The following is a 25,506-nucleotide window of genomic DNA, read 5'->3' as shown; positions in this document are numbered from 1 at the left end:
TCCTTGGGGAGCAGCATCGCAGTCCAGCCACCGCATGGGCTGGTTTTTGGGAGGCCGGGAGCAGGGCTGAGCCAGCGCCTGCTCTCCTTCTGTTGGGGAGAAATTTGAAACGCTTTTTTTCCAGGAGTTATGCTAAAATCCTGGGTTTTTTTAATGCTTTTCCTGCTGTCATTTCTCAGCAGGGAAACAGCCCCCAAGCAAAGGCAGCACTGGCTGGTCCATCATGGCCCTGAAGGACCCCGAAGCACTTGGGAGGATGGGGAAAAGCGTCTTCCCAGGTCATCTCCCTGCCACTGTGTGGGACTGGGAGGAGATGGGGGGCACGGCATGGGATGTGGATGTGATATTTGGGTATGGGATACATGATATAGTGTGTGGACTGTAGGATGTGAGGTACAGGGTGCAGCATATGGGATGTGGGATGCAGGATATGGGGTGCACGATATGGGATACGGGATGCAGAATATAGGATCTGGGATGTGGAATGCAGGATATGGGCTATGGGATGCAGGATATGGGGCTATGGGATGCAGGATATGGGGCTATGGGATGCAGGATATGGGGATATAGGATATGGGATATGGAATGCAGAGTGTGGGATGCAGGACTGGGGTGGCACTCTGCAGCCAGGGATGTCACTGTGCCTCACACCAGAGCTCATCACCTAAATAAATTCGAATCCAGCCAAGGCAATGCCTACTGGGAGCAACCCCGGCCAGGCTGGAGCTGGAGGGGTGCTAAGGTGGCTGGGTGTGGGGTGTCCTGCTGTCACCATGTTTCCACAGCCAGCTGCTGCTGCCACTGTCCCTGCCACTGTGACTGTGCTGGGGAGCCAAGACCCCAGGCACAGAGCCCTGGCACAGGCAACCCAACCCCAGGGATGCTCCGGCCGCATCCTGACACGTGGAGGCAGCGGCCACCGCCTCACCTTTCCTCCCCCCAGCTCCAGAAATAGCTGTTCCAGTTTTAGTATTTTTATTCTGCAGCTTCATGTGATAGAAAAAGCAATGGCTGTGAAATTGAAAACACACAAAATATTTACCAAACTTCAAGTTTTTGAGTCAGATTTTCAACATCTGGAGAATTAAAAGGGTCTGGCAGATTCGGTGAGCTGTCAGCGTAAAGCCTTTAAATATGTTGTTATTATTATTTATGGTCTGGAGCCTGGAGAGGAACGAAGGCCAAAGGTTTCAAAAATAGCTTGAAAAATGGGAATGGATGTTTTTTCCAGAACCAGCTCACTTTGAACAGTGAGATATTGAGATGCAACTCTTAAAAAATATATCTAAAAAGCAACTGGGAGAGGAATGTGCATCATCAAGGGCTGCCCCGAAGCCGCCCCAGCACGGTGGAGCTTGGCCATCCCCGTGGTGTCCCGGCTTGGGCTTGCTTCAGAAAGTGTTACGCTCCAAGCAGCCCCTCTCCCTCTTCCCAGTTTTCCCCCAAATCCTGGCTTCCAATGGCTGCTTTCCCAGGGAACAGCGATACCCCTCAGTGCATCCACTTTGGGAGGAGTCGGGGTCTCTCGCCTCTGGCTTGTCCATGTTTGAGGACCAGAGCTTTTTTCCCCTCCTCCGGCAGGTTGTCCAGAGGGAGTGCCGGGAGCGGAGCAGTGTCTCTTGGCCAGACGGCCTGGAATTCGGCAGCTGGATCTGGCCTGGCCCTGCCATAACAGCAGAGACGGGGACCTGGCACCTCCCATATCCCCCTGCAGCTGGATGCCCAGGGATGCTCTGGATGCCCAGGGATGCTCCTGTTCAGGGTCCCTGGGGATGCTCTGGATGCCTGGGGATGCTCCCATTCAGGGTCCCTGGGGATGCTCTGGATGCCTGGGGATGTTCCAGTTTAGGGTCCCCAGGGATGCTCTAGTTTTGGGTCCAAAGAGATGCTCCAGTTCAGGGCAGGGGATGGAGGAGATGCCTCTGCACCTGCTGAGACTGGAGCCTTGGGCAGAATGCGGCCCCTGAAGCAGCAGTGCTGGGCATGGTGCAAAGGAGCAAAGCCGGCAGGGAGAGGGTGTGTGGGGACCCATTTTAGGCTGCCAGGGGCAGGGGCTGGTGCAGCGGTGATACTCTGCATCCCCCTCAGCCCCTCACCCCATGGCTCAGCCCTGGGGAGGTAGTGGGGCAGCACAGCTCCCCCAGCCCCTTTGTGGGGCTGAAAGGAGGGTCCTGGGCACGCACAGCGCCTCTGCTTTTCCCTTTCATCCCTTGCCTGCGTCTGTTCCCTTTCAGCCTGAAACGTGGGTTTCTCTCCTATTTTGGGTTGGCTTTTCAGCTGCTTTCTTTTATTATTTTAATTTAGGCAATGTCATTATATTTTCCATTATTAAAAAAAAAAAAAAAAAAGAAGAAGAAGAAAGAAAGGGAGCTGCTTCCCAAGGTGCTTTCCAGCTCCCGGCTGCTGCTCAGAGCTTTTGTTCCTGGCCAGCACCAGGACATGCTCATGGGGTCCAGCGTGGCAGCACCCCCTTCCCACCACCCATGCCCTGGGGGGGGCAATGGGGCTGTTGGGGGGTGTACCCCAATGTGGGGATGCTGTTGGTGGGGGACCAAGCAAATAGCAGCCCCATCCCCACTGCAGGGGCCCCAGCAGCACCAAACAACGTGCCGATGCACCATCCTGCTCATTTACGTTGGGCTCCGGCCATCCCTAATTGCTGGTGGGGTGGGACAGGAGCTGCCAGCTCCCAGGCTCCTTTTTCCCTTCCCTGCTTTGCTATTCCCTTTTGGCCGGGGTCCGGGGGTAACAAGAAGCAGCTGATCCCGCCCCCCCCAGCCCCCCCACCTGCCTTTCTCATCACCACGGGATATGCATCCCGCACGGAGACTGGTTCTTGCCATGCCCCCTCACTGGCATCCCATGGTCCTGCCATCCAGGAGCTCTCCTGGGATGTTCCCATCCCTGTCTCTGCCTTCCAGGCATCAGTGGAGCTGGATGGACCCACCAGTGCTGGGGGCAAGCGGGGCAGCATTGCACCTGCACCTGCACCTTGCACACCCCAAAAACCCACAGCCGGGACCCACCACACCCCATCGCTCACCCAAAGCTGGGGGGGGACCCAAGGACGTCCTCGTCCCAGCCCCAGCCACCCACCTGCCTGTCGTGATCTGAGCCAGGAGCATCACCCTTGCCAAGGGGCTGAGAAGGCAAAAAAAGAGTGATTTGGGGGTTTTTTGACCCCAAAGTTGATGTGTTGCTGAAACCCCCTCTCGGTTCTCCATCCTACAGGCTGCAGGTTCAGAGTGGGGTCCTGGCGGGGCTCCCCACACTGGTACCCTCCATGTAGCCACCGTGGGTCACGCAGAACCACATGGCACTGGTTTCTGCTAATGATTAGGGGAATTAGAGACAAAAGCGTCCCAGCTGGCAGCCTTGGACACTCAGCCGTGTAATCAGCCCTGGGCTGGACTGCGAGGCTCAGCACAGCACTCAGCAGTGCCTGGAAGCCAGGAGGGGCCGGGGGGTTATTTTGGTACCTGATGATGCTCTGCAGCACAGGGGTGGGGTGTGGGTCTGGCTGGCCCTGGCCACTGTGGGGGGCGTTTGGGGCTAGGGCTGGGGCTGAGGGGCTCCTCGTCCCCAGGGCTGGAGGCTGCAGGACCCTCAGGATGGGGCCAGCGGCTTCAGCCCCCAAGCTGAGAGTCCCACACCCGGGGAGGGGGGCAGCGGGAGGATTTTGGCTGCAGCCCCCAGCCCAGCCCCTGACCCCGGGCGGGTTTCCAGCCCTCGGGAATGTGGGGCAGGGCTGGACACCCAAGCATGGGCCTCCCGCAACCCAGGCAGATCGCTGTGTGTGTGCCCCTGGCTCCTTCTCCGTGTCCCTGGGACTAGGGGGAGCCCCTGACACCCCCTTGGCTCTCCCCTGCACCAGTCCCCCCACAGCTCCCAGAGCCCACAGGACCCATGGCATGATGCTGGAGGTCCTGGCCGGCGCTGGGGCGGGCTCCAGCGAGGTGGAGCAGGGTGCAGCTGTGAGCAGAAGGGGCTGCAAACAGGGGTGTCCCACTGGCCCCTTTGCATGGCTGCTTTTTGTCTTTTTTCACCCATTTTTCTTCCCGATGCCATAAATAGCAGCAGAGCTGCAGGAGCTGCTTCCATCTGCCCTGCCTGCGCAGCTGCCTCCGACCAAGCCAACCAGATGGTGGAAAACAATCCTGCCCGCTGGCACTCCCCCGCCCCCCCAGCCCTGGCCCCAGCGCTGGCGACAGTGGTGCCCGATGGGGAGCATCCACCAGCCTCCCCCCTGGCGAGGGACGTGGCTCCCGGTGGGGCAGCACCCAGCACCCAGGGGCAGGCAGCACCCAGGCACAGGCAGCACCCAAGGACAGGCAGCACCCAGGAGCAGGCAGCACACAAGGACAGGCAGCACCCAGGAGCAGGCAGCACCCAGGAGCAGGCAGCACACAAGGACAGGCAGCACCCAGGCACAGGCAGAGTCCAAGGACAGGCAGCACCCAGGAGCGGGCAGCACCCAGGTTTTGTGGGGGTGGGAGCCCTGCTGTGATGGGGTCTCCGCGTCCCAGGTGCCCCCTCCCCTGCTGTGCTGTGGCGTCGCCCACCTGATGTGCCGGCGCCTGGCTGCGGTGGGTTCCCACCCAGGCGGGATGGGGAGAGAAGCTGGGATTTGGCCGCTGGTTTGGCACCCACCCGTGCCCCCCCGGGTGTCCCCTGTCCCCTTTGATCTTGCGAGCGGCCACATCCAGTGTCAGGGTGAAAAAATGCCGCATCCCGGCCAAACCGTGTTGTAAAAGGGAAACGTTGTCCCGGGAGCTGGGGGGGCTGGCCCCATAAATGCAGCCTGTTCCATTACAGCATCCGCTGGAGCCACGGCTGGGAGGGGGCATGGGGGGGGGGTGTGCACCTGCGAAACCCACCCAGCACCCTGAGTCAGGGGACAGACAGTCATTAGATGGACAGAGAGACCCCTACCCATCACCACGGTTGGGGTCACCCACTGGGTGCCCAACTCCTGTGCTGGCTACATCCCTGTGCTGGGGCATGAGGGGGGCGGGAGGGTGTCACGGGGCTGGATGGGGCCCCCCCGCAGCTGCCACGTCCCCTGGCCACGGGGAGCTGGCGCGGTTCCCCCCGTGTTGCCGCCAACCAGCTGAACGACGACCAAGGCAAACAGGAGGTGCTGGGACGGTGCTACCGTGCAGGGCGGGAGGCGATGGGGCAGGAGTTGGGGGGGTCACACATACACGCGTCTGGGCACCCCCGGAGAAGCCCAGCAGCCAGGCGGGTGTACACACAACCATATATTTCATAATAAATAATGTACAAATCCGCACGCGCCCTTGGTGCGTGCCAGCACCGTTGCTGTGGGGGCGCATCCTGCCATCGCCTCTCGCTCGCTCCCCTGGCCCAGGCGCACCGCAGGACTTAGGGGGGGTGTCCCTGCGCTGGGGAGAGGCTTTAAGAAATATCTTTTTTTTTTTTCTCTCCTGGATAAAAGTTGGGGCAAAATGCTCCTCAAGGGGAAAACAGCCTGGCTGGTGGTAGCAGGATGGGTGCAGGATCAGGCCCAGCCAGGCTCTGGGCTGAGCTCGGGTGAAGGTGGCAAGGATGGAGCCTGGCATCCCAGGCATGCCACGGAGCCCCCGCGCCCGGCCGGATAGCTGTCACCGCACCGTTCCGGGGCAGAGCGTGCAGGGAGGGCATTTTATCCACATCCTTCAGTTTTTCCCCAAAAGAAACCTCACGTTTCCTTGTGGGATGCAGGGCAGGGGTGCAGGGGGTGCTCCCGTTCCTGGCACCTTCAGCCATGAGTGCTGGACACGGGGCAAAGCACCGGGTGGGGACCCCTTCCCATCCCAGCCCCTTCCCCTATTTGCTTCCACCCCCTCTTTTATTCTTTTTTATTTAAATAACCCCCGTGGGGCCGTGGCTCTGCTGCCGGCATCACCGGCACCGCAGTCCCCGGGGCTGAGCACCAAGAGCTGCCCCACACAGGGCTGGGGGCAAGGGCAGGGGCAGCACCGGGGGGGGGGCTGGCGAGGCCGGTGGGGGCTGCCTGCTGTTGCCCCCCTCGCCACAGCCCAGTGGTACCCTGCCCTGCTGTCCCCTGGGGTCACGGCAGGAGGGTCCCACTCCACGTGTCCCGTGTGTGTCCCCCTTAGTCGTTATAAATGAGTGCGGTTAAAAGCAACGGGGAAAGGGAGGGCAGAGCTGAGCCGGGGAGGGGGCACAGAGGGAGGGTGCGGTGTTCATGGCTGCCCCCGGATCTGGCCCATCCTCCGCCGGCTGCTGGGGGTCTGGCGGGTGGCCGTGGGGCCTGGGGCTCGAGCGCCGGAGGCAAAGTCCATCACCTCGGGGGGAGCCCGGCGCATCTCGCTGGTCCCCATCTCCCGCCGGATCTCAGCCAGCGCCTCGGCTGGGGCCGTCAGCAGCCGCTGGAAGAAGCTCTCCCGCCCTGCCGGCCGCTCCTGGCAGGTGAAGGTGACAGCCGTACCCGCGTCCGCCTTCATCTCCCTTGAGAAGCCATCAGAGGTGCCATCAAAGCAGCGGCCGATGGCGATCTCCTTGGCCAGCCGCGGGTTCTGGTCCGTCACCGTGTAGATGCCATAGTTGTGACCCAACGGGTCGACCGGTGCCAGCATGGTGAAGGCAGCTGTGTGGTTGTTCTCTGCCACGGGCGGGTGACGGTTCAGGTACTCCCGGAGGAGGCTGTTGACAGCTGTGCGGTGGCAGCTGCCTTGGGGGATGATGGAGACCAAGGTGCGATCCACCAGGCTCTGGTCGAAGAGCATCCCGCTGCACTTGAACTCCACGCAGGCACCTGAGGTGTTCTCCAGCAGCATGTCCCGCACGCTACGGGTGTCACGCAGCCCATAGAGCTGCCCCCGCGTGCGGGGGTGGCTGCCCCCCACATTACGGGACCTCACCATATACTCCTGCGGCCCCTCGATCTGCACCTTGATGAAACAAGCCCTGAACTCCTGAGGGTTGGGCCACCACGAGAGGTAGTCGCCAGTCCAGGAGGTCAGGTCGCTCTCCTTGAAGGGCACCACGTTGTACTCGTACTTGTCCACCTCCACGCGGTAGAAGCGGAGGTGGTTGGCGCTGACCGGAGCCTCCTCACACTCCTCGAGGCTGCGGTAAGGGTAGATGGGACCATTGGTCTCATCAACGTTGTTGGGGTCAGGCTTGGCCACGTTGATTTGGAAAGCTGTCTTCTTCAAGTTGGGGTCATCGTGGTCCAACCGGCGGTAGCCCAGCTTGCCCAGGTAGGGCTGGGATACCCCAACTGCATTGGGGTTGAGCTTGGGGCTGGAGGCCACAGCTTCCAGCTCCTCGCCGCCCAGCGTGGCCGTGACGTACGCTGAGTAGGCATCGGGGCGCTGGCCATCACAGAAAGCGGGCAGGCAGGCACCGTTGGGACCTGTCACCACGCTGTCAAAGCGCCCCCATGCCCGGGGATTGGCAGGATAGCCGGGCTGGGGCTCCAGGTTGATGAGGCTGATGACCACCCCTTCCAGTTGCTCATAGGGGTTGAACTTCTCATTGCTGTAAGCCCTGACCTTGACAAAGCAGCGACGGTCCTCCGGCACGTCCAGGTTGAAGAGACGCCGCTCCCGGATCTCCAGGTTCCCCACCAGGAAGGTCCTCTCCTCCCTCTTGCCCCGGCTCCCCCCGGCTGGGCGGAGGACACCTTCCTCCTCCCACAAGCCGGTCTCGGGGTTCAAGGACCACAACTTCATCTTCTGCAGGTGTTCTGGCATCCAGACCTGCCCCGCGTCCATCCGCACCTCCACTGGCCCCGTCTGCAGCACCGCACCTGTCTCCCCTTCCCGAAAATCCACGGTGAACATGCCGTAGGTCCGCAGAGGAATGATCTCTCCCTCAGTGTTGGCGAAGCTGAGGTCGCTGGAGGCCGTGCTGGCTGTCGCCATGTCCCTGGGGTCCAGGAAGGTGACGCTGGCTTTGACCGTGCCCCTGAAGACCTCCCCAGAGGGACGGAGGAAGGCACCAGCAGGGAGGATGAGCTCCCCAACGGGCTCCCGGCCGCTTGCCTCCCCCAGTGGGATGGCGTTGCTCTGGCTGCTGTCCAGATCTACCGGCTCCTTCTTCCGCAGCATCTTGACCTCCTGGTAGACAGCACCACCGCGGTGGTTGAAGGGCAGGACTTTGACAGCATCCACGAACCTCTGCTGCTGGTCTACAAAGCGAGCCACCAAGCGCTGTGTGTCCGGTGGCACCTCGATGGTGAAGGAACCCTTGTAGCCAGTGAAACCAACCTTCTTCCCACCCAGGAAGATCTGCCCAAAGCGCAGGGGCTCGCCAGTGTCAGCTGCTGTCACCCGTCCCTGCACCAGGACGCGGGGCTGGGCACAGGGTCCACAACCGCACTCAGCCACCACCTTGATGGGCAGCAGGGAGCCGGCGCAGGGGATCTCCCGCATCTCCATCCTTCGCACCCCGCAGCAGTGCCCCGCATCTGCCCCGCACCCCGACTGCTTGGCCAGGCTGCTGGCACATGGGGCAGGCGGGCAGCGCCCCACATTGTAGTAGCGGGAGCCGGCGGCATCCTGTGGGCACTCACTGGGCAGCTCCACGAGGCTCGGCTCAGGCTCCGGCTTGCAGCTCTGCTGGCCCTGGGCTGGGGGACACAGGGCAGACCAAGGGTTAGGGTGACCCTCCCCACCACACCCCCCATCCCAGGGTGATGGTGTGGCTAAGGAAGCCCATCCCATTCTCACCCAGCACGGTGAGTGGTGCTGGCGCCGATTTGATGGCGCCTGCCTCGGTGCTGGCTTTGCAGTGGTAGGTGCCAGCCTGCTCTGGTGCCAGCCCCCGCAGCACCAGGCGGCTGCTGTAGCGGTACACCTTCCGCTCCAGCAGCGTCCCGTTGTGGTACCTGCAGGGATGAGGACGGGCTCAGCAGGGATACAGCTGGGTCTGCCTTTCCCCACCATCCCCAATGGCAGCTTTCTGCTGCCCAGACCCCGCTCACCAGTAATATTTCTTGGGTACCGGGGTGCCCGAGGCTTTGCAGCAGAAGGTCACCTCCTGCCCGGCCACCCGCACCTTCGCCTTGGGATGCAGCACCATGTAGGGCTTCTCTGCAGGGGAGGAAGGTGGCAAAGGAAGCAACGAGCTGCAGTCCCCCTCTTGGTTCACTCCCTCACACCGTGCATCCTTTGGGGATGTCCCTCGAGGGGTGCACCGCGCAGCCCCCACCTCATGCCGCGATGCTTACCCAGCCTCTGCAGCCTCACATGCACCACCGCCACGCCAGAGCCGTTGGAGACGACGGATGCCAGTCCCGGGGCAAAGCCCTCGCGGTGGATGCTGATGTTGGCGGCAGTGCCCTCGCACAGCCCCGTCACGGTGAAGTGCCCGTGGGCATCGCTGCGGGCCAGCAGCACCGGCGGGCGGCCCTCCAGGTAGATGTGGGCGTCCGGCAGTGCCGAGCCGGTGGTGGAGACGACGGTGCCCTGCAGTGTGTGCTCAGGGCAGGCTGCGGGGTGGCACGGTGCTCAGACCTCATGGCTGTGGCCGGCGGCAGGGCCACACGGGTTGGGGGCACCGGGGAGGGAGTCCCTGTGTCCCCAAGAGCAGGTACCTGGGCAGGGCGAGGGGGGACATTTCTGCACCTCGGTGGGGCGGCCGGTGCACGGCATCTTCTTGGTTTTTTTGCAGCTCCGGCGCCGGACACGTGTCCCAGCGCTGCCACAGCTGTGAGAACAGGGGCCCCAGGTGCCCCACTCCATCCACGCTGGCTCTGTCAGGGAGACGCCGGGCAGGCATCGGGCACCACGTTCCCCCCAGCCCGGGGTGGTCCCATAACACAGGGACACGGGAGGTCCCCAGACAGGGAGGGTCCCTCCAAGCCACCTGTGCCCAGCCAGCCCTGGCTTACCCCTGCCAAGCTGTTTTTACCAGCACGGCCTCTGTTATTGCAATTAAGCTGATGATGCGCAGGCAGCAGCAGCTTTGCCCAGGAGGTGGCTGCACCGATGGGGAGGCAGCTGCTGTGCGCCAACGGCCCCCTGGGACCCCTCGTGCCACCAGTGGCATGGGCAGAAGAGGAGATGGAGGTGGCTGGCTTCAGGTGGCAAGCACTGGCTGGGGGGCAGGTGGGTGCTGGTAGTGCCGGGGTCCCTACCTGGGCAGGGGCCGGCGCTGCACGGCCGGCGTTCCACAGCTTTGCCCTTGCACTTGACCTCCTTCAGCGTGGCCACCAGCTGGGCATTGACACATCGGCGAGTGCGGGTCTGGGTGCCGCTGCTGCCGCAGGCACTGCGTGAGCAGGGACTCCAGGAGGACCAGTGCGACCAGTAGATATGCTCTGGTGGGAGTGGGGAGAAGAGGCATTATCTGGGGGCCCACCACCCACGTCCAGATCCATGGGTGTGCACTTGGCCCCTGGGATGATGCCCAGCATCATGCACCCAAGGGGTGATTGCTGGAGTTGGGGGGGGTCTGGTGGAGTCGCAGCACTGCAGCACTCGGTGGGATGCAACAGCGGGAGGGGGTGTGAAAAGCAAGGGGAGAGCACAGCAATGGGTATGGACCCCCCCAACATGCCAGCGGGGTCCGGGGGGGTGGCACTCACCCAGCGGGCAGAGGAAGCGGATGTGGTAGTTGGAGCAGGTCTTCCCCTGCGGCTGCTCCTTGTTGATGCACCGAAAACCCTTCTTGGGGCTGACGTGCACCACCTCACCCACCTCCTCGGGCAGCTCCCACTCAGTGGTGCGGGCCTGGATGGCCACCGGCCGCTCGCAGACGCGCCCACGGTAGTAGAAGCGAATGGCCTCCAGGCTCTCGTAGTCCCCATCCCCCCCAGGGTGGTCGATGTTGAACCACGATGTCCACTCAGCTCCTCTGCCTGGGACAGAGCCAGCCCTGAGTGAGTGAAAGGGGAGCAGCCCCCCACCCTGTCCCTAAGCATCCCAGGGTGCCACCAGGGCTGGGCACAGCTCAGGGATGCCGAGGGCTGCACAGGCAAGGGACAGGTGGATGAAAGTGTGTGGGGATGGAAGGCGCCAGGGGATGCAGCATGGGAGCCACAGGGAGCGCAGGGTGTGCACAGCATCCCTGCTGCAAGGGTCCCGTGGGGACACTGCCACGGAGGAGGTGGCACTGCCAGGCTGGCACGGTGGGTATTACCCCATGCAGCCCCTCTGGGGGGCTCTGACTGCAGGTCCCCCAGGGCACGGTGTCTGGCGGGGGCTCGGGGACAGCCATACCTGCTGTGTCCAGGTCGAGGTCTGCCAGGCTGGGGACTGCTTTCCAGGGCTTCCCTGCCGTGCCGCTCTTGCCCGGCTCCGAGTTGTTCTCTGTGGGCTCTGGGGAAGGACACGGTGAGAGCACCCAGTGCCAGGGCACCCTCTGCCCAGGGCACCCAGCGGTGCTCAGATGGTCCCTTGCCAAGCCGTGGGCACTGAAGCAAAGCGCAGCCAGTGCTGGGACACACCAGGTCTCAGTGGGGATGGGGGCTCGCCACCCTCAGCACCCTGCCCCCTGGCAAGGGGCTCCAGGCAAGGGGCTCTGGGCAGGATTTACCAGCTCCATGGGGCTAGGCCGGTGGTGTCACCATCCGGGGTGGACAAGGAGAGGCTGCAGCCCCCTGGCCAGCCAGGGGTGGATCAAAGGGCAGCTGAGGCTGGTGCCGCGTGGCGAGTCCGGCTGTACCGGGGCCCATGCCATGTTCATGGGCTGCTTGCCACGAAATGCTCCCCGCAAGCTCCCAGCTGCCCTGGGGCAAGATCATCCCCAGGGGTGATGTGGGATGGGGACACCAGCCAGGGTGCCCACGCACACACCCACCACGCCAAGATGACAGCACGAACCTGGCGCCACAGCAAACCCTACCAGCCAAAGCGGGAGGCAGCAGGAAACTGGGCTGTAAAACCACAGCCGGCCAAGCGGGGACACCACCACGGCAGCAGCTGGCCCGGGGGGCTCGCTGCGTGCCCCAGCTGGAGGGTGGACCCCCCCAGCTCCCACTGGGCCCAGCCAGCCGCATCCCAGGATTGAACCCAGGGAGTGGGGTCTGCAAGGGCAGCGCTGCCCACCTGCCCCTCGTGCAGGTGATCCCAGGTGCTGGGCTGGGGGCTTCAGCCAAGCTGGAAACGACGGATGAGGGGAGCAGGTCCCTGAGGAGAAAACTGGCCCCTGGTGCCTGTCACCCACAGGCACTGGGCAGGATGCGGCCAAGCAGTCAAGACACCCCTGTGCAGCCTGGCACACCCTAAAGTACCCGTGGGGACCCCACGGGCGCCCCATGGCCATGCAGCGGCACCATCCCTCCGCCAGCAGCAATCCCACGGTAGCGGGGACCTGACCCTGCCACCTCCTGTCCCTTCCCCAGGTGGCAGGGATCTGGGGGACAGCGGGACCCGTCACAGCCTGCACTGTGCAGGTGGATGGATTCTGTCCCTGGACCAGAGACGGTCCCAGCTCAGTCTCACCCAGTCACTGCCCTTGGCACCTTGCAGGGACCCCCACGGGTCTGGGGGGCTCAGCACCAGGGGGCAAAAGCCCCATAGAGCAGCTTGTGGTGGTCGAGCCAGTTGGGGCTTCCCGCAGGTGCTCAGCCATCCAGCGCCACAGCTGGCAGAGCTGGTGGGGACGTGGCGCAGGACACATCCCCATCCCTCTGGTGACATGGCCCCAGGGAGGGCAAACCTGCCCCAAGCCTCGCCAACGCGTCCTCCTGCCAGCAGATGCCGGAGGGACTGTCCCCAGCTGTGGTCAAAACCCTGGCGCACCTCTGATCCTGGCACACATCTGGCCCCGGCACACATCTGGCAAGCACTCAGCCCCAGCCCCATCCTGCCCCGCATCACCACCACCAGCCCCCGGGATGGCAGGGATGCTCCCGGCCGGCGGCACTGACAGGTCCCTGCGCCGTGGTTAGCCACCAGTCCCGGCCTTACCTGCTGCCCTGGCACCATGCAGGGCGGCGAGAGCCAGGAGGGCCAGTGCCAGCTCACCCATGGTTGCCTGTGCCGTGGCAGGGCGGCCGGCAACTGTGAGCGCGGCGGCACCGTGGGTCTATATATGAGGCCTTTCCCCCTTGCGCCGGCAGACAGCAGCAATCGGCTCCTGGCACTCAGGACTGTCGGCTCTGCCGGCGCTGGATCGGTGTCAAGAGGGAAGCGGGAAGGCGGCCTCCCCAGCAAGCCGGCCGCGCGCTGCCACTCGCTGCTCCAGCCCGGGAAACTTGAGGGTTTGTTTTTGCAGAGCTGCTAAAATTGGATGCACTTGGGAATGCGGAGGGGAGGGAAAGGGGAAAAAGCCAAGCAAGCCCAGCCTCGGCGCTCCTGCGGTTGGGGTCAGGGTGCCAGCGCTCCCCTGGCACCCGCTGCCGTGGGGCACGGTGGGCTGGCGGGGCCGGTGGGCGCCCGTGCAGTGACCTGGCCCGCGTGGGTGTGCCAAGCTGTCCGCAGCCCCATGCCGAGGTGGCGCTGAGGCCGTGCAGAGCTCAGTGCACCCATGGCCCCAGCTGCCCCCTGGGATGCAGGATGCAAAGCACCCAGCGGCGCTGGCAAGTGATGGTGACTGGGGGGGGGAGGGGGGCGATGGGCTGGGGACCCTCCCCAGGGTCACCTCCAAACCACAGCTCCCCACGGTTGGGGACCGCAGCCCCCTCCCACAGCCCCGCCAGCGGAAATCCCAGCGCATTCCCTGCATTCCCCAAAACTCCAGCTGCACCGAGCTCCCCAGGGGGGAGGCAGCTCCCAGTGCTGGTGCGGGGTCAAGAAGACCCTCTCTGCTGGGACAGGGCGGGGACGGTCCCCAGCGGTGGCTTGTCACTGCTCTCCCTGTTAATTAAAAAACCCTGTAGCGAGGGGGCTGCTCCTGCGCCCCTTCCCCAGTGCGCTTGAGGGTTTCAAGCTATGGGGGAATGCAGCAGCAATGGGGACCCCACACCCACCCATGGGACCCCAGGAACTGCCCACATCCCCATGGGACAGGCGACAGAGGAGGTCACATGGGGTCTGCCCCTGAGAGCAGGTTGGTGACAGGTCCCAGGGGACACAGCACAGGGGGGCCAAGCTGCGCACGGGGCCATTCCCTGGCATGGACGGGACATGGAACCAAATCCCGGCACAAGCCCCCAGCCCAGCCCTGCCATGAGGCCACTGTCCCCTCACCCCGTGTTCCCAGGCAGACATCGACCCCAGGGAAGAGCCACCAAGCGCTTTATTGCTGGGGGGCTCGCAGGGCCACCACGCACTCGGTGCCGGGGTACTCAGGCAGGTTGAGCTCAAACTTCTTCTGCACGTCGTAGGGGAGGAATCGCCCGGCCACGAAGTGCTGGCGGCCCAGGAAGCGCCGAGCGCACTGCTTGGGTGCCGCCAGTGACACCAGCACGTCGGGGCTGATCCCACCACTGCTCCCGGCCTCCACGTCCCACCCTGCCATGGCAAAAAAGACACGGGGAGGGGTTCAGGGCACCCCAGGGGACACAGCGCTGCCGGGCACCAGTTTGCCGGTGGAGAATGCTCTGGGGTGGTGGAGGAGGGGAGGGCGCAGGGAGGAGGGGGTGCGTGTGTGTCCCCCCAGCATCGCTGCCTTGCACCGCTCCAGCTGCATCCTGGCACTGTGCGGGGTTTTGCTTGGTGGGGATTCACCAGCAGCCGTGCCGAGAGCTCCTGTTTGCTCCTGCCGGGGGGGGGGGGGCACACGCGGTGTGGGGGTGTGATGGCAATTCCAGGCCTGGCCACCAGACACCCGGGTGTTTTCAAATTACATCATGTCTCAGTTCAAGGAGTTTGTTATTTATCGTGGATGCCCTGAACGCATCCGTGGAGAGCGGCTGCCAGCCTGGGCTGCCGGCAGGGATGCTGCCAGGCTGGGGGGGGGGAAAGCTGGGGGTCCCCGGGGCTGTCCCCACCCTGGGAGGGCTCCGCAGGGGCTCCCCCACCACCCAGGCGCTGAGCCCAGGGTGATGCCACAGTGGGCTGGGTGACAATCTTGGGGTGAGCACAGAGCTGGGGGGGTTCCATCCTGCCTGGGGGGATGCTGAGCATGGTGCCAGACCTGAGGGCACATCCAGGCTGACGATGGGGATGCGGATGAGCTTCAGGGTGGCCAGGATGGCAGCGCAGGGCTCCCTCCCCTCGGTCGCCTCCGCCTCAGCTCCCAGCACGGCGTCCACCACGGCGTTGTAGGCATCATTGATCAGCTGCACCTGGGGGGGGACACGGTGGGCAGCAGCTGGGGGGTCCCCCCCACCCCCCTATGGGACAGGCACCGAACCCCACACAGGGATCCCGTCTTCCTGCATAAATAGATTCATCCAAGAGCTACTGCCAAAAAAATCCGCCCCCCCCAAGAAGCCAAGGCAGGGAGGGGGGGGTGAGGGGCGCGGTGGTGCGGCGGAGCCCAGCACGCCGAGACACGCGGCCCTGGCCAGGGCAGTGCTTTCGGGTCACATTCCTCCCACCGAGCCCAACGCTTCCAACAACAACAGAGCCGGTGGCTGGCGGGGCCGCAGCAGCCGCCGCTGGATTTCATGGCATCCCCGGGCTCCCAGCAGAGCCGGGGGCGGGGTTGCGGGGGGGATGGAAGGAATAAAAAAAGAATAACAAACTCAACCACATCAGCCAGTGAGCACGGGGGCTCCAGGGGTCTCACCTCGGTGGGGAGGTAGGAGAGGAAGGGGATGTCCATCTTCTCGCACTGTGTCGTGAAATCCCGGTACAGGGGGTCCGGGGAGCGTTTGGGGTAGAAGATGGTGGGCTCATAGTCCTGTGGGATGGAGAGTGGGGATGCGGTGTGGGAGCCTGGCACCACTCGAGGATGAAGAGGAGCACGAGGGAAGGAAGATACCTACAAAGATCCGCAGGTGCCGGGCGCACACCAGGCCAATGGCCCCATTCTGTGCGGGGCCACAAACGACCAGCACCGTGGGCTGCTTGCGCGGCAGGGACGGCAGCGGGAAGGCCTGCCGAGAGGAGACAGGGATGTCATGTCACTGCCCAGCCCCGTCCCTCTGGGGCAGCCCTGGGGATGGCACCCAGCATCGGGGATGTGGCGGGGGGACCGGGGCTTGATGACCCACAGTAAGGCTGTGCTGCTGGGTGGGCAGCGTGGTGTGTGGTGGGATGGGGACAGCACCCACAGTAGGATGGAGACAGTACCCATGGCAGGAGGGGGCATGTGATGGGGACAATGCCCACAGTGGGATGGGAATGGCACCACAGCAGGACTTGGATGGTGCCCAGGGCAGGACAGGGCCCATAGTGGGATGAGGATGGTGTCCACGGTGGGATGCAGATGGTGCCCATGGTTGGATGATGATGATGCCCACGGTGGGATGATGATGATGCCCATGGTGGCATGATGATGATGCCCATGGTGGGATGATGACGATGCCCACGGTGGGATAGGGAAGGTGCCCAAGGTGGGCTGAGGACGATGCCCAGGACAGGATGATGCCCGTGGCGGGACGGGGCTCCCTGCCAGCCTGCAGGGAGGTGGCCGAGCACTCCACATACCAGCAGCCTGCAAAGGGAGGCTCTGTTTATCCATTGACAGATTTTTTCCTGCTCGCAGAGCCTGGCTCCTGGTCCCATCCAGCCGCCAGAGACCTGAGCAGCACGGCCCGCTTGCAGCGCTGCGGTGCCGGACAAAGCCAGGCTCGCCTGGCCCTGGCCCTGCCCTGGTGCCAACCTGCATTGTGGCTCCAGGGGATGCACCGGGAGGGGATCCTGACTGGGGGGCGGGATGCCCGAACTGGGATCCGCGGATGCTCTCCCTGGCTCAACACCATGAGGAAGAGGATGCTCAGCCCCACTCTCCCCAGCTGGGGCTGGTGGTGGAGCCAGGGGTGCTGCCGTACAGGGGGGGCCCTGGAGGGGTGGGCAGCCCCGCACTGTGGGACCTGGACCAGCCTTGGGGCAGGGACCAGGACCAGCCCCAGGATCCAGAGAGGCTCCAACACCCAAATATTTCCCCTCCTCAGGCAACTTCTCTGCCCTCAGAGAAGGGAAGGGCAGAGCACAGTCCAGACACCTCCAACGGAAAAGCTGAGGCAGGTGGGCGCGGAGCTCGGCGGCTGCCGAGGCACAAAGCTGCCCTTGATGCTGCACCTCCACTTGCCCAGCTGCTGCCTCCTCCTCCTCCTCCTCCTCCTCCTCGTCCCATCCAGCACGAGCACTCGGGGCTCCCCACACCAGGGGAGCAATGCCAGGGCTTGAGGAGCCCCCCAGCACCCTCCTCCCCACGCACAGCAAAGGCAGCCGGTGCCTGGCAGGGGTGGATGGTGGAACCCACTGGCCCCGGGTGACCCCAGTTCACCCCGGGGGGGATAACAAAGGGCAGCTGAGGAATGCAGACACCCCACCCCCCCACCCCGTCTCCCAGGGTGAGGCTGCAGCCCTGGCATGGCCAGAGCATCATCCCACTATCCCTGTGCCTCCATCCAGGGTGGGAGGGAGACCACAGCTGGGGTGGGAAAGGCCACACAGGGGGACAGGGTGCGGGGGGGAGAGCAGCCGGCAGCCCCCCCACCCCGGCGGGGGGGTCTTGGGCCCCACTGGCCACCTCACCTTGGTCACGGCCATGGCACAGGCGTGTCCCCAGATCTCGATCAGCTGCTGCCGCCCAAACCGATAATCCTCCAGCAGCTCCTTCTCGATGGCCTCTGCCTCCGCCTTGCTGCGGGGGGAGCGGACAGCAGTGAGGGCAGGGACACCCCCCTGCCCCAGCACTACGCCCCTTGGGCCCCCAAGCATCCCCGCGGTGCAGGGCAGGGGATGCTTGGGGGCAACGGGCAAGCGGGCTGGGGGCTCACAAGGCTGAGGGTGGGCATGGCCGGTGGCTCGGGGCTGGGGATGCACACGGCCGGCACATTCGGGAGCCCGGCAGCACAGGGGGGGGCTGTATTTCGTGCGAGGCACGGCCTTGGCAGCATCCCCGGGCTCGTGGGGATCGGGCTGTTATATAAAAGCAAACAATGCTGCGGTTGTTCCTGCGCTGCGAGCCCAGGAGCTGGCAGGGTCCGGGAGCCTCCAAATTGGACAATAATTGCTCACATCTGTTGGCTCACCTGCGCCGCGGCTGGAACAGCGTGTGCTGGGTCCAGTGAGCTGCTGTGCGCTTGTCATGGAAGGGACGTGAAATCTGGCCCCTAGGAGAGGCCGCAGTCGGGATGCTTGTGGCCCAGGGAGGAAAATTTGCAGCCTGAGGGGCAGCTGAGGGGCCCCGGCCATGCTCCTGCTTTGGGGATGCACACTCACACCTTGCTCGGTCCTAGTCGCAGGGAGGGGACCAACTGGCCCTCCACTATCTGCAGGAAGGTGTGGTGCTACCAGCCCTGGGAGCTGGGGGGAACAGGGGCTGGGGGCTTGCTGAGTCCCTGGCTGCAGGGTCACCCTGCACTGTCCAGGGTGACCCCATGAGCCAGCCATGTCCCCTGGGTGTCCTGGCAGAGCCCAGAGCCCCCTGTGTCCCAGCAGAGCCCGTACCAGGCTGTCCCCTGGGGGTCCTGGCAAAGCCTGGAGACCATTTAGTTCTGACATCCCCTGGTCGTTCTGGCAGAGCCCAGAGAGCCCCCTACTCCCCAGCCACCGTGGCTGATCCCACCCTGTCCCCTGGCCATCCTGACAAACCCCATAGACCTGCCATGCCCTGGTCACTCTGGCAGACCCCTTAGACCCTGTCCCCTGGCCGTGCTGACAGATCTCATTGACCCCACATCCTCTGGCTGTCCCCACAGGCCCACCCCATACCCCCTGTATGCCTCGGCAGACCCCACAAAACCCCAGTGCCCTGCCCAACCTGGCAGACCCCCAGAAGAAAAAAAACCCTCACCCTGCCCCATGCCTCCTCTCCTTTCCCATCCTGTTCATCCCATCCCACATCCCATCCCCAATCATCTGGTGCCCTCTAGTGAGTCCCAGCCTGTCCCCAGCCCCACACCAGGGGCAAAAAGGGGGGAAAAGGGGCCAAATGCAGCCCCTGCTCCCTGGTCCTGTGCGGGGCCTGGCAGAGCCCAGCTAGCCCCAGTGCAGCTGTGTTGTCAGTCACCCAACAAAAGGCGCATTTTCGGCTCTGACAAAATTCCCCACGTCTGCTCCAGGGGAGAACATTGCCCGTAATCACTGCTGGCAGGGAAACCTGGGCTGCGGCCCGGGCTGGCTCCCGCGGTCCTGGCATCGTCCCCAGGAAGGGGGGGGGGGACACACATTGTGGGGCTCCCCGAGTCCTGGCTCGCTGCCCACCCCGGGAGCAGAGTCCCCTCCAAGCGCTCTGGGGTGCACGTGCGCTCTCGGCCCTCCCCGCTTTGCGGTTTGGCTTTGCTATAGGGGCTGGGGATGCAGGGGGGGACACGCTGCTCCTGTCCCCTGTGCAGGGGTAGGTGCCCCACTGAGCCCTGCTGAAACCCAGCAAAGCCCAGTCCAACGCAGTTTAACCCAGTTACTGCTGCCTCCTGGGGCGTGGTGGATGGCCAGAGCTGCTGCTGCACTGGCGGGGCAGAGACCTTACTGGGAGCGGGAGGGGGAGGAGCTGAAGGATGAGGGGTTCAAAAGCATCCCTCCTGTGTCCCCTCCTGTACCCCAGTTCCAGGGGCAGGGCACCTCGCATTCTGCATCACTGTTCTGCAACACGGCTCCATGTCCTCACTCTGCATCCCAGTCCCACATCCCAGTTCTGCATCACGGCTCCGTGTCCTCCCTCTGCATCCCAGTTCTGCACCCCAGTCCCATGTCCTCCCTCTGCATTCCAGTCCCGCATCCTAGTCCCATGTCCTCCCTCTGCATCCCAGTCCCGCATCCCAGTCCCATGTCCTCCCTCTGCATCCCAGTTCTGCACCCCAGTCCCATGTCCTCCCTCTGCATCCCAGTTCTGCACCCCAGTCCCATGTCCTCCCTCTGCATCCCAGTCCCGCATCCCAGTCCCATGTCCTCCCTCTGCATCCCAGTCCCACATCCCAGCTCCGTATCCTCCCTCTGCATCCCAGTCCCACATCCCAGCTCCGTATCCTCCCTCTGCATCCCAGTCCCACATCCCAGCTCCGTATCCTCCCTCTGCATCCCAGTCCCACATCCCAGCTCCGTATCCTCCCTCTGCATCCCAGTCTCACATCCCAGTCCCACATCCTAGCTCCGTAACCTCCCTCTGCATCCCAGTCTCACATCCCAGTCCCACATCCCAGCTCCGTATCCTCCCTCTGCATCCCAGTCCCACATCCCAGCTCCGTATCCTCCCTCTGCATCCCAGTCCCACATCCCAGCTCCGTATCCTCCCTCTGCATCCCAGTCCCACATCCCAGCTCCGTATCCTCCCTCTGCATCCCAGTCCCACATCCCAGCTCCGTAACCTCCCTCTGCATCCCAGTCCCACATCCCAGCTCCGTATCCTCCCTCTGCATCCCAGTCCCACATCCCAGCTCCGTAACCTCCCTCTGCATCCCAGTCCCACATCCCAGCTCCGTATCCTCCCTCTGCATCCCAGTCCCACATCCCAGCTCCGTATCCTCCCTCTGCATCCCAGTCCCACATCCCAGCTCCGTATCCTCCCTCTGCATCCCAGTCCCACATCCCAGTCCCACATCCCAGCTCCGTATCCTCCCTCTGCATCCCAGTCCCACATCCCAGCTCCGTATCCTCCCTCTGCATCCCAGTCCCACATCCCAGCTCCGTATCCTCCCTCTGCATCCCAGTCCCGCATCCCAGCTCCGTGCCCGCCTCTACACCCGGCTCCGTGTCCCGGTCCCACATCCCGGCTCCCTGCCCGCCACTCGTCCCCCCCGCCCCGCGGGGTGCAAGCACGGGGAGCTGGGGACGCACACGGGTCCCCAGCCCCAGGCGGTACCGGAGTCTCCCCCGTGCCGCTTCCCGCGCTGGGGCCGCGCGTGCCGGAGCCATCCCAGCATCCCTGCCGCAGCCATGGCGACCCGGGATGCAGTTGCTCTGGCAACCGCGGTTATTTGGGTACCGGCCCCCCCCCCCGCCCCCGTCCTCGGGGGTGCGAGAAGCCGGGCTGGGATCGCCCCGCGGTGAGACATGCGTGGGGACAGCTGGAAGGGGGGCTGGCGGCACCGGGGCGCTGGGGGCATCACGGGAGGCAGGAGCCGAGCCGGGGGGAGGGGGTCCCGGGGTAGCAGGTTCCCCCCCAGCCCGTCCCGGGGGGCAGCGGCGGCGGGGGCTGGGGTGGGGCAGCAGCTCCGGTGCGGGCGTACGGTGAGGGGCACAGGCACGGCGGGACCCCAGACCCCCCTCGGGGCTGCTGGCATCCCCCGTCGGGGGGGTCCCTGGGGCCGGGCTCACCTGAGGTAGCGGGGCGGCTGCCGGGCGGGGCCGGGCGCGGAGCTCATCCCGGCGGCGGCGGCGGAGCCCTGCGGGAGCGGCGGCAGCAGCGCGGACCCCCGGCGCTTGGCGATGCCGCCCGGGGGAGGCGGCTCCGGCTGCCCCCGCCCCGCCCGGCCCCCCCTCCCCGGGAGCATCGCCCGGGCCCCAGGCCCGCCCCCGCCGCCCCCGGCTCGGTTTGTGGTGGTGGTGAGCCCCGAAATCGCCTCTACGCCCCTCCCCCCCCCCCCCAGACAGCGGGGGGGGGGGGGGCAGCTGCCTGCACCCCACAGTGATCCACAAAGCACCTTATGCCCCCCCCCAGCAACTGGGACACACCAAACACTCAAAATCGGTGTTTTGCACTCAACCCCGGTGGGTGCCACCCTCAGCAACCGGAGGGTGGGCTGAGTCCGTCCCCCGCCCCTCCCCCCTCCACCTGCCAGCCCCCAGCTGTGACACTGGGGGACAAGCCCTTGCTGCAGGGGACCCGCAGGGCCGGGGCTGCAGCTACCCAGCCCCCATCAGGATGTTTTCAGCAGCCGGAGCAGGGCCCGGCTCAGCCACGCAGCAACCGGGGCCGATCCCCTGCTCCCCCCACGCTGGGGGGGCTCTGGGAACAAGAGCCAGGACCCCCCAACATGCAGCAGCAGGAAGAGCAACACCCCCCCCGGGGCCAGCCAAGTGTCCCGCTCCAGGACACGGAGCTGCACCAGGAACATGCCGACACCATGTCCGACACCGCGGATCCGTGTAGGTTTAATGACAGATATTGGAACAGGCAGCACTGGGCAGCCGCCGCCGCCCCCCCACGGCACCAGGGGATGCCAGAGCCCGGTGAGCGCGGTGCCGGGCTGTGCCATGCTGTGCCGCGCCTCAGACATAGTACTGCAGCCCGAACTTCTCGTTCTCCACCTCGCTGGTGGGGCGCAGGTAGTAGAGCTCCTCCAGCGTGGGGGGCACCCAGCGGTCGGTGTGGTACAGGGATTCGCCCACCTGGGGGGGGGGGGAGAGCGGTGGGGGGGGGGCAGCCGCAGCCCCCCAGCTGAGCGGTGCCCCCCCCCCCCTCTGGCTCCAAGCCCTGGCAGGCAGCAGAATGAGCTTCACTGCTCAGCGTAGCCCCCTATGCCGCTGGTTTCTGGGGGCTTCTTCAAGCCTGGGTGATGTGAGCGTTCCCAGAGATGTGGCACAGACCCAAATCCGCTGGGGTGGCCGGTTCCGCCCCCCCCCACTGTGCCGGGCATCACCGAGGGGCAGCCAGTGGCACGGCCCCCGCCCAGCCCCGGGGCACCTGGGTCACAAACCTTCCAGCCAGGAACATCCTTCATGATTTTGGCCTCCTCATCCAGGTTCTGCCGCAGCATCCGGAGGGTCCTGCGAGAGAAGGGGAGGCTAAGCCCTGAGCAGGGGGGCACAACGCCCAGTGGGGACCTCCCCCACGCCCTCGGTACCTGCGGTCTGACTCTGCCTGCAGCAGCGGCATCAGGGCAATCCGTGCCTCCAGGTCCTCGATCAGCAGCCGCCTGCGGTGGGATGGGGGGGGAGGGGGGGCAGGGCTGTGAGCTGGGGGGGGGGGAGCACCGCGGGGAAGCACCGCTGGGGGGGGCTGGGGGTGAGCACCGGGGGGAGGGGCTGGGGGGGCCGGGAAGAGCCGGGGGAGGGGATGGGGAAAGCAAATCCCGGGGGGGTGGAACCGGGGCGGGAGAGCAAGGAACCAGAACCGGTGAGCCCACGGGTGGGAGCGTGGGGGGACGCCCGGGGCAGGGGGGACACAGGATAAACCGGGGACACGGGATGGGACACAGAACGACCCGGCGGGTGACCTCGGGGAAGGTGGGGGGACAAACCCGCGGGGCTCGGTGAGGGGGCACGGGACAAAGATGATCGAGGGGAACCCCAGGTGGGCGGGACGACGATCGCGGCCGCCGGGAAGGGACGGGACCACAAGACGACCGGGGGGGGGCCCGGGGCGGGGGGGGGCCCGGGGTAGGCCCGGGGGACCCCGGGGAGAGCCCGGGGGAACCGGGGGGAGCCCGGGGCTGGGGAGGCGGCACCTGCGCTCCCGGTTCCACTTGACGAGCGTGTAGTAGCCCAGCAGGAGGCTGCCGATGCCGAGCGCGAAGAGGCTGTACCCTGCGGGGGCGCGGGTGAGCGCGGCACCGGCAGCACCGGGCCCTCCCCGCCGGGCCTCCCGCCCCCGCTCCCCGCCCTCCGCCCACCTGAGAGCCCGCGGCGCGGGAGGTGCCGCTTGTAGTCGATGGGCCCGTACCCGCCCGGCGGGGCCATGTCCTGCTTCACCTTCGGCGCCGCCATCCCGGCGGCCGCGCTACGTCACTTCCGCCGCGCTCGCGGGAAGCGCTCTGCCGGCCGCACCACGTGACAGCGCCGTCCGCCGCGCCTTAAAGGGGCAACGCGGGGGCCAGGGAGCGGTGGGGCCAACCCGCCGGGCGCGGTGCGGAGCTGGGCGGGTGGGCGGGCACCCGGTGGGCAGAGCGGGAGGCGGCCGCCGCCGCGAGGTGTCGCCGAGCACCCGGGCAGGGGGTGGGGACAGCGGGGGTGCTCGCTTTGCTCCGGGCGCGGAGCCTGCACCCAGGGGTGCTCAGTGCTCCGCGTGCACGGCCGGTACCAGGGTCCCGCTCTCCCCACATGCACTCCCGGGATGAGGAACGAAGAGTGGGGGGCACCCACCTGCAGGTGGCCCCCGACTGTGCGCACCAAAAGCGTGCACCCTGCAGCAAGCGTGCACCCAGCAGTAAGCGTGCAAACACTTGAAAACATGCACCAAAAAGTGGGCACGCACCAGTAAAGTGTGCACCAAGAGTGCAGCCATGGGCAAGCATGTGCTGGGAAGTGTGCACCAAAAAGTATGCATCCACCACTGAGCATGCAGCAAAAAGTGTGCAAGTGTGCACTGGAAAGCATGCACCCACCAGCGAGCACGCAGCAAAAAACCGTGCAAGCGTGCACTGGGAAGTGTGCACCAAAATGTGTGCCCCCAGCTGCAAGCATGCAGCAAAACCCGTGCAAGCATGCAACGGGAAGCATGCACCAGACAGCGTGCATCCAGCAACAGCCATGCAGCAAAAACTGTGCAAGTATGCACTGGGAAGCATGCATTAAAAAGCGTGCACCCACCAGCAAGCATGCAGCAAAAAACATGCAAGTGTAGTGCACCAAAAAGAGTGCATCCACCAGTGAGCATGCAGCAAAAACCAGGCAAGCGAGCACTGGGAAGCGTGCACCAAGAAGTGTGCACCCACCAGCAAGCATGCAGCAAAACCTGTGCAAGTGTGTACTGGGAAGTGTGCACCGAAAAGCATGCATCCAGCAATAAGCATGCAGCAAGAAACATGCAGAAAAAAAAAAAAAGCAGCAGCAGGTGCACAGGGCAAGTGTGCCCGGAGCACACTCACACTGGAGCACACACGCAGCAGTGAACAGGCTGTGGGTAGCATGGCCCCCCCAGCCCCTTGCACCCCAAACCTTGGCCCTGCTGTGTCCCCCAGACCAATGGGGCAGGACCTGGAGGGCCCGGACCCTCCCAGCCCCCCGCCGGCCCTGGGGTGGTTCCCCTGCACCCCCAGTCCTGTAAACCCTCGGACACAGATCAAGGTCACTCTTGTCTTAATCTCTAATCGCGCCGTAATCCCTCCGCTGTGGCGGGGACATAATAACTTTGCAGCTGGCGAGGCCGGGGGGGCACCCACCAGCATGCTGGGGGGGGGGGGAATGGGCACCCCAAGGTGGGGGGATGCCTGGGCCAGGCCCACAGGCAGCAGCTCCCCACTTTCTCCAGCACCGCCCTGCACCCAGCCCCCCATGGGATATGTGGGGCTGGGGGCTGGATTGCTGCTCATGGGGCCAATCCTGCCTGGGAGTAGCGTGTGCCCAGCTGGGGGAGGGGATGGGGGAGGGTGAGCCCCGGGATGCTCCGGGATGCCCGTGTTCCTGGCGGGATGCACCGGGGGATGCAGGAAAACCTCCTGCTCCTTGCCCCATCCCGAATGACCCTGGAGCTGGGGTCTCCCCTGCATCTGCTGTGGGTGGTCCAGCCTTTAGGGAAGACCAGCCTTCCCGGGATCAAATCCTTTCACCGCAGCTGGATTCGCTGGTGAACCCAGCTGGGAGGTGGGCAAAGATCCTTGCGGGGAATGAGTGGCCACCTCTGGGCCTCGTCATCCTGCCCCCACTTTTGGCAGTGACCCCCGATTCCCACCGACACCCCCCGGGGCAGCGCACCGGAGTGGGGCAACAC

General features: G+C 65.0%; 3 protein-coding genes across 5 annotated transcripts; all 3 read right to left on the bottom strand.

The window, feature by feature from the left end:
• Positions 1-5,832: 5,832 nt before the first annotated feature.
• On the bottom strand, positions 5,833-13,021 carry CILP2 (cartilage intermediate layer protein 2). The gene is made up of 9 exons (XM_027796289.2): positions 12,888-13,021; positions 11,196-11,294; positions 10,562-10,834; positions 10,112-10,294; positions 9,569-9,727; positions 9,203-9,463; positions 8,957-9,065; positions 8,703-8,860; positions 5,833-8,602 (listed from the first exon to the last, which is right to left on the bottom strand). The coding sequence occupies exons 1-9, from the start codon at positions 12,946-12,948 to the stop codon at positions 6,210-6,212; spliced, it is 3,696 nt and encodes a 1,231-aa protein (XP_027652090.2). The 5' UTR covers positions 12,949-13,021; the 3' UTR covers positions 5,833-6,209.
• Positions 13,022-14,150: 1,129 nt separating this feature from the next.
• On the bottom strand, positions 14,151-17,981 carry YJEFN3 (YjeF N-terminal domain containing 3). 3 transcript variants are annotated; one of them, XM_027796298.2, is made up of 5 exons: positions 17,511-17,811; positions 15,794-15,904; positions 15,595-15,708; positions 14,998-15,148; positions 14,151-14,372 (listed from the first exon to the last, which is right to left on the bottom strand). In XM_027796298.2, exons 1-5 carry the CDS (start codon positions 17,694-17,696, stop codon positions 14,158-14,160), a joined length of 777 nt encoding a protein of 258 aa, XP_027652099.2. In that variant the 5' UTR covers positions 17,697-17,811; the 3' UTR covers positions 14,151-14,157. The 3 variants fall into 3 exon arrangements, with proteins under 3 accessions (XP_027652099.2, XP_027652098.1, XP_027652097.2); XM_027796297.2 differs by lacking the exon at positions 14,151-14,372 and having other exon boundaries at positions 14,379-15,148; positions 17,511-17,619; positions 17,756-17,981; XM_027796296.2 differs by lacking the exon at positions 14,151-14,372 and having other exon boundaries at positions 14,379-15,148.
• Positions 17,982-21,985: 4,004 nt separating this feature from the next.
• On the bottom strand, positions 21,986-23,626 carry NDUFA13 (NADH:ubiquinone oxidoreductase subunit A13). Its single transcript, XM_055804881.1, has 5 exons — positions 23,471-23,626; positions 23,306-23,384; positions 22,703-22,774; positions 22,556-22,625; positions 21,986-22,247 (listed from the first exon to the last, which is right to left on the bottom strand). The coding sequence occupies exons 1-5, from the start codon at positions 23,562-23,564 to the stop codon at positions 22,128-22,130; spliced, it is 435 nt and encodes a 144-aa protein (XP_055660856.1). The 5' UTR covers positions 23,565-23,626; the 3' UTR covers positions 21,986-22,127.
• Between the last annotated feature and the right edge of the window lie 1,880 nt (positions 23,627-25,506).

The sequence above is a fragment of the Falco peregrinus genome, chromosome 5 (genome assembly GCF_023634155.1).
Source record: "Falco peregrinus isolate bFalPer1 chromosome 5, bFalPer1.pri, whole genome shotgun sequence".
NCBI classification, from domain to species: Eukaryota; Metazoa; Chordata; class Aves; order Falconiformes; family Falconidae; genus Falco; species Falco peregrinus.
This window is presented reverse-complemented; position numbering and strand designations above follow the sequence as displayed.

Bases quoted from the DNA above. Each gene is read 5' to 3' on its own strand.
- NDUFA13 (XM_055804881.1), bottom strand. From the start codon at position 23,564: ATGGCGGCGCCGAAGGTGAAGCAGGACATGGCCCCGCCGGGCGGGTAC. The intron at 22,775-23,305 runs GTGCCGCCTCCC...ATCCCACCGCAG, and splicing joins AAGTGGAACCGGGAGCGCAG to GCGGCTGCTGATCGAGGACC. The intron at 22,626-22,702 runs GTACCGAGGGCG...CTTCTCTCGCAG, and splicing joins CAGGCAGAGTCAGACCGCAG to GACCCTCCGGATGCTGCGGC.
- YJEFN3 (XM_027796296.2), bottom strand. From the start codon at position 17,696: ATGCTTGGGGGCCCAAGGGGCGTAGTGCTGGGGCAGGGGGGTGTCCCT. The intron at 15,905-17,510 runs GTGAGGTGGCCA...TCCTCTCGGCAG, and splicing joins GTGCCATGGCCGTGACCAAG to GCCTTCCCGCTGCCGTCCCT. The intron at 15,709-15,793 runs GTAGGTATCTTC...TCCATCCCACAG, and splicing joins CCCGGCACCTGCGGATCTTT to GACTATGAGCCCACCATCTT.
- CILP2 (XM_027796289.2), bottom strand. From the start codon at position 12,948: ATGGGTGAGCTGGCACTGGCCCTCCTGGCTCTCGCCGCCCTGCATGGT. The intron at 9,728-10,111 runs GTAGGGACCCCG...TCTCCCTGACAG, and splicing joins CAGCGCCGGCCCCTGCCCAG to AGCCAGCGTGGATGGAGTGG. The intron at 9,066-9,202 runs GTAAGCATCGCG...CCTCCCCTGCAG, and splicing joins TGTGAGGCTGCAGAGGCTGG to AGAAGCCCTACATGGTGCTG.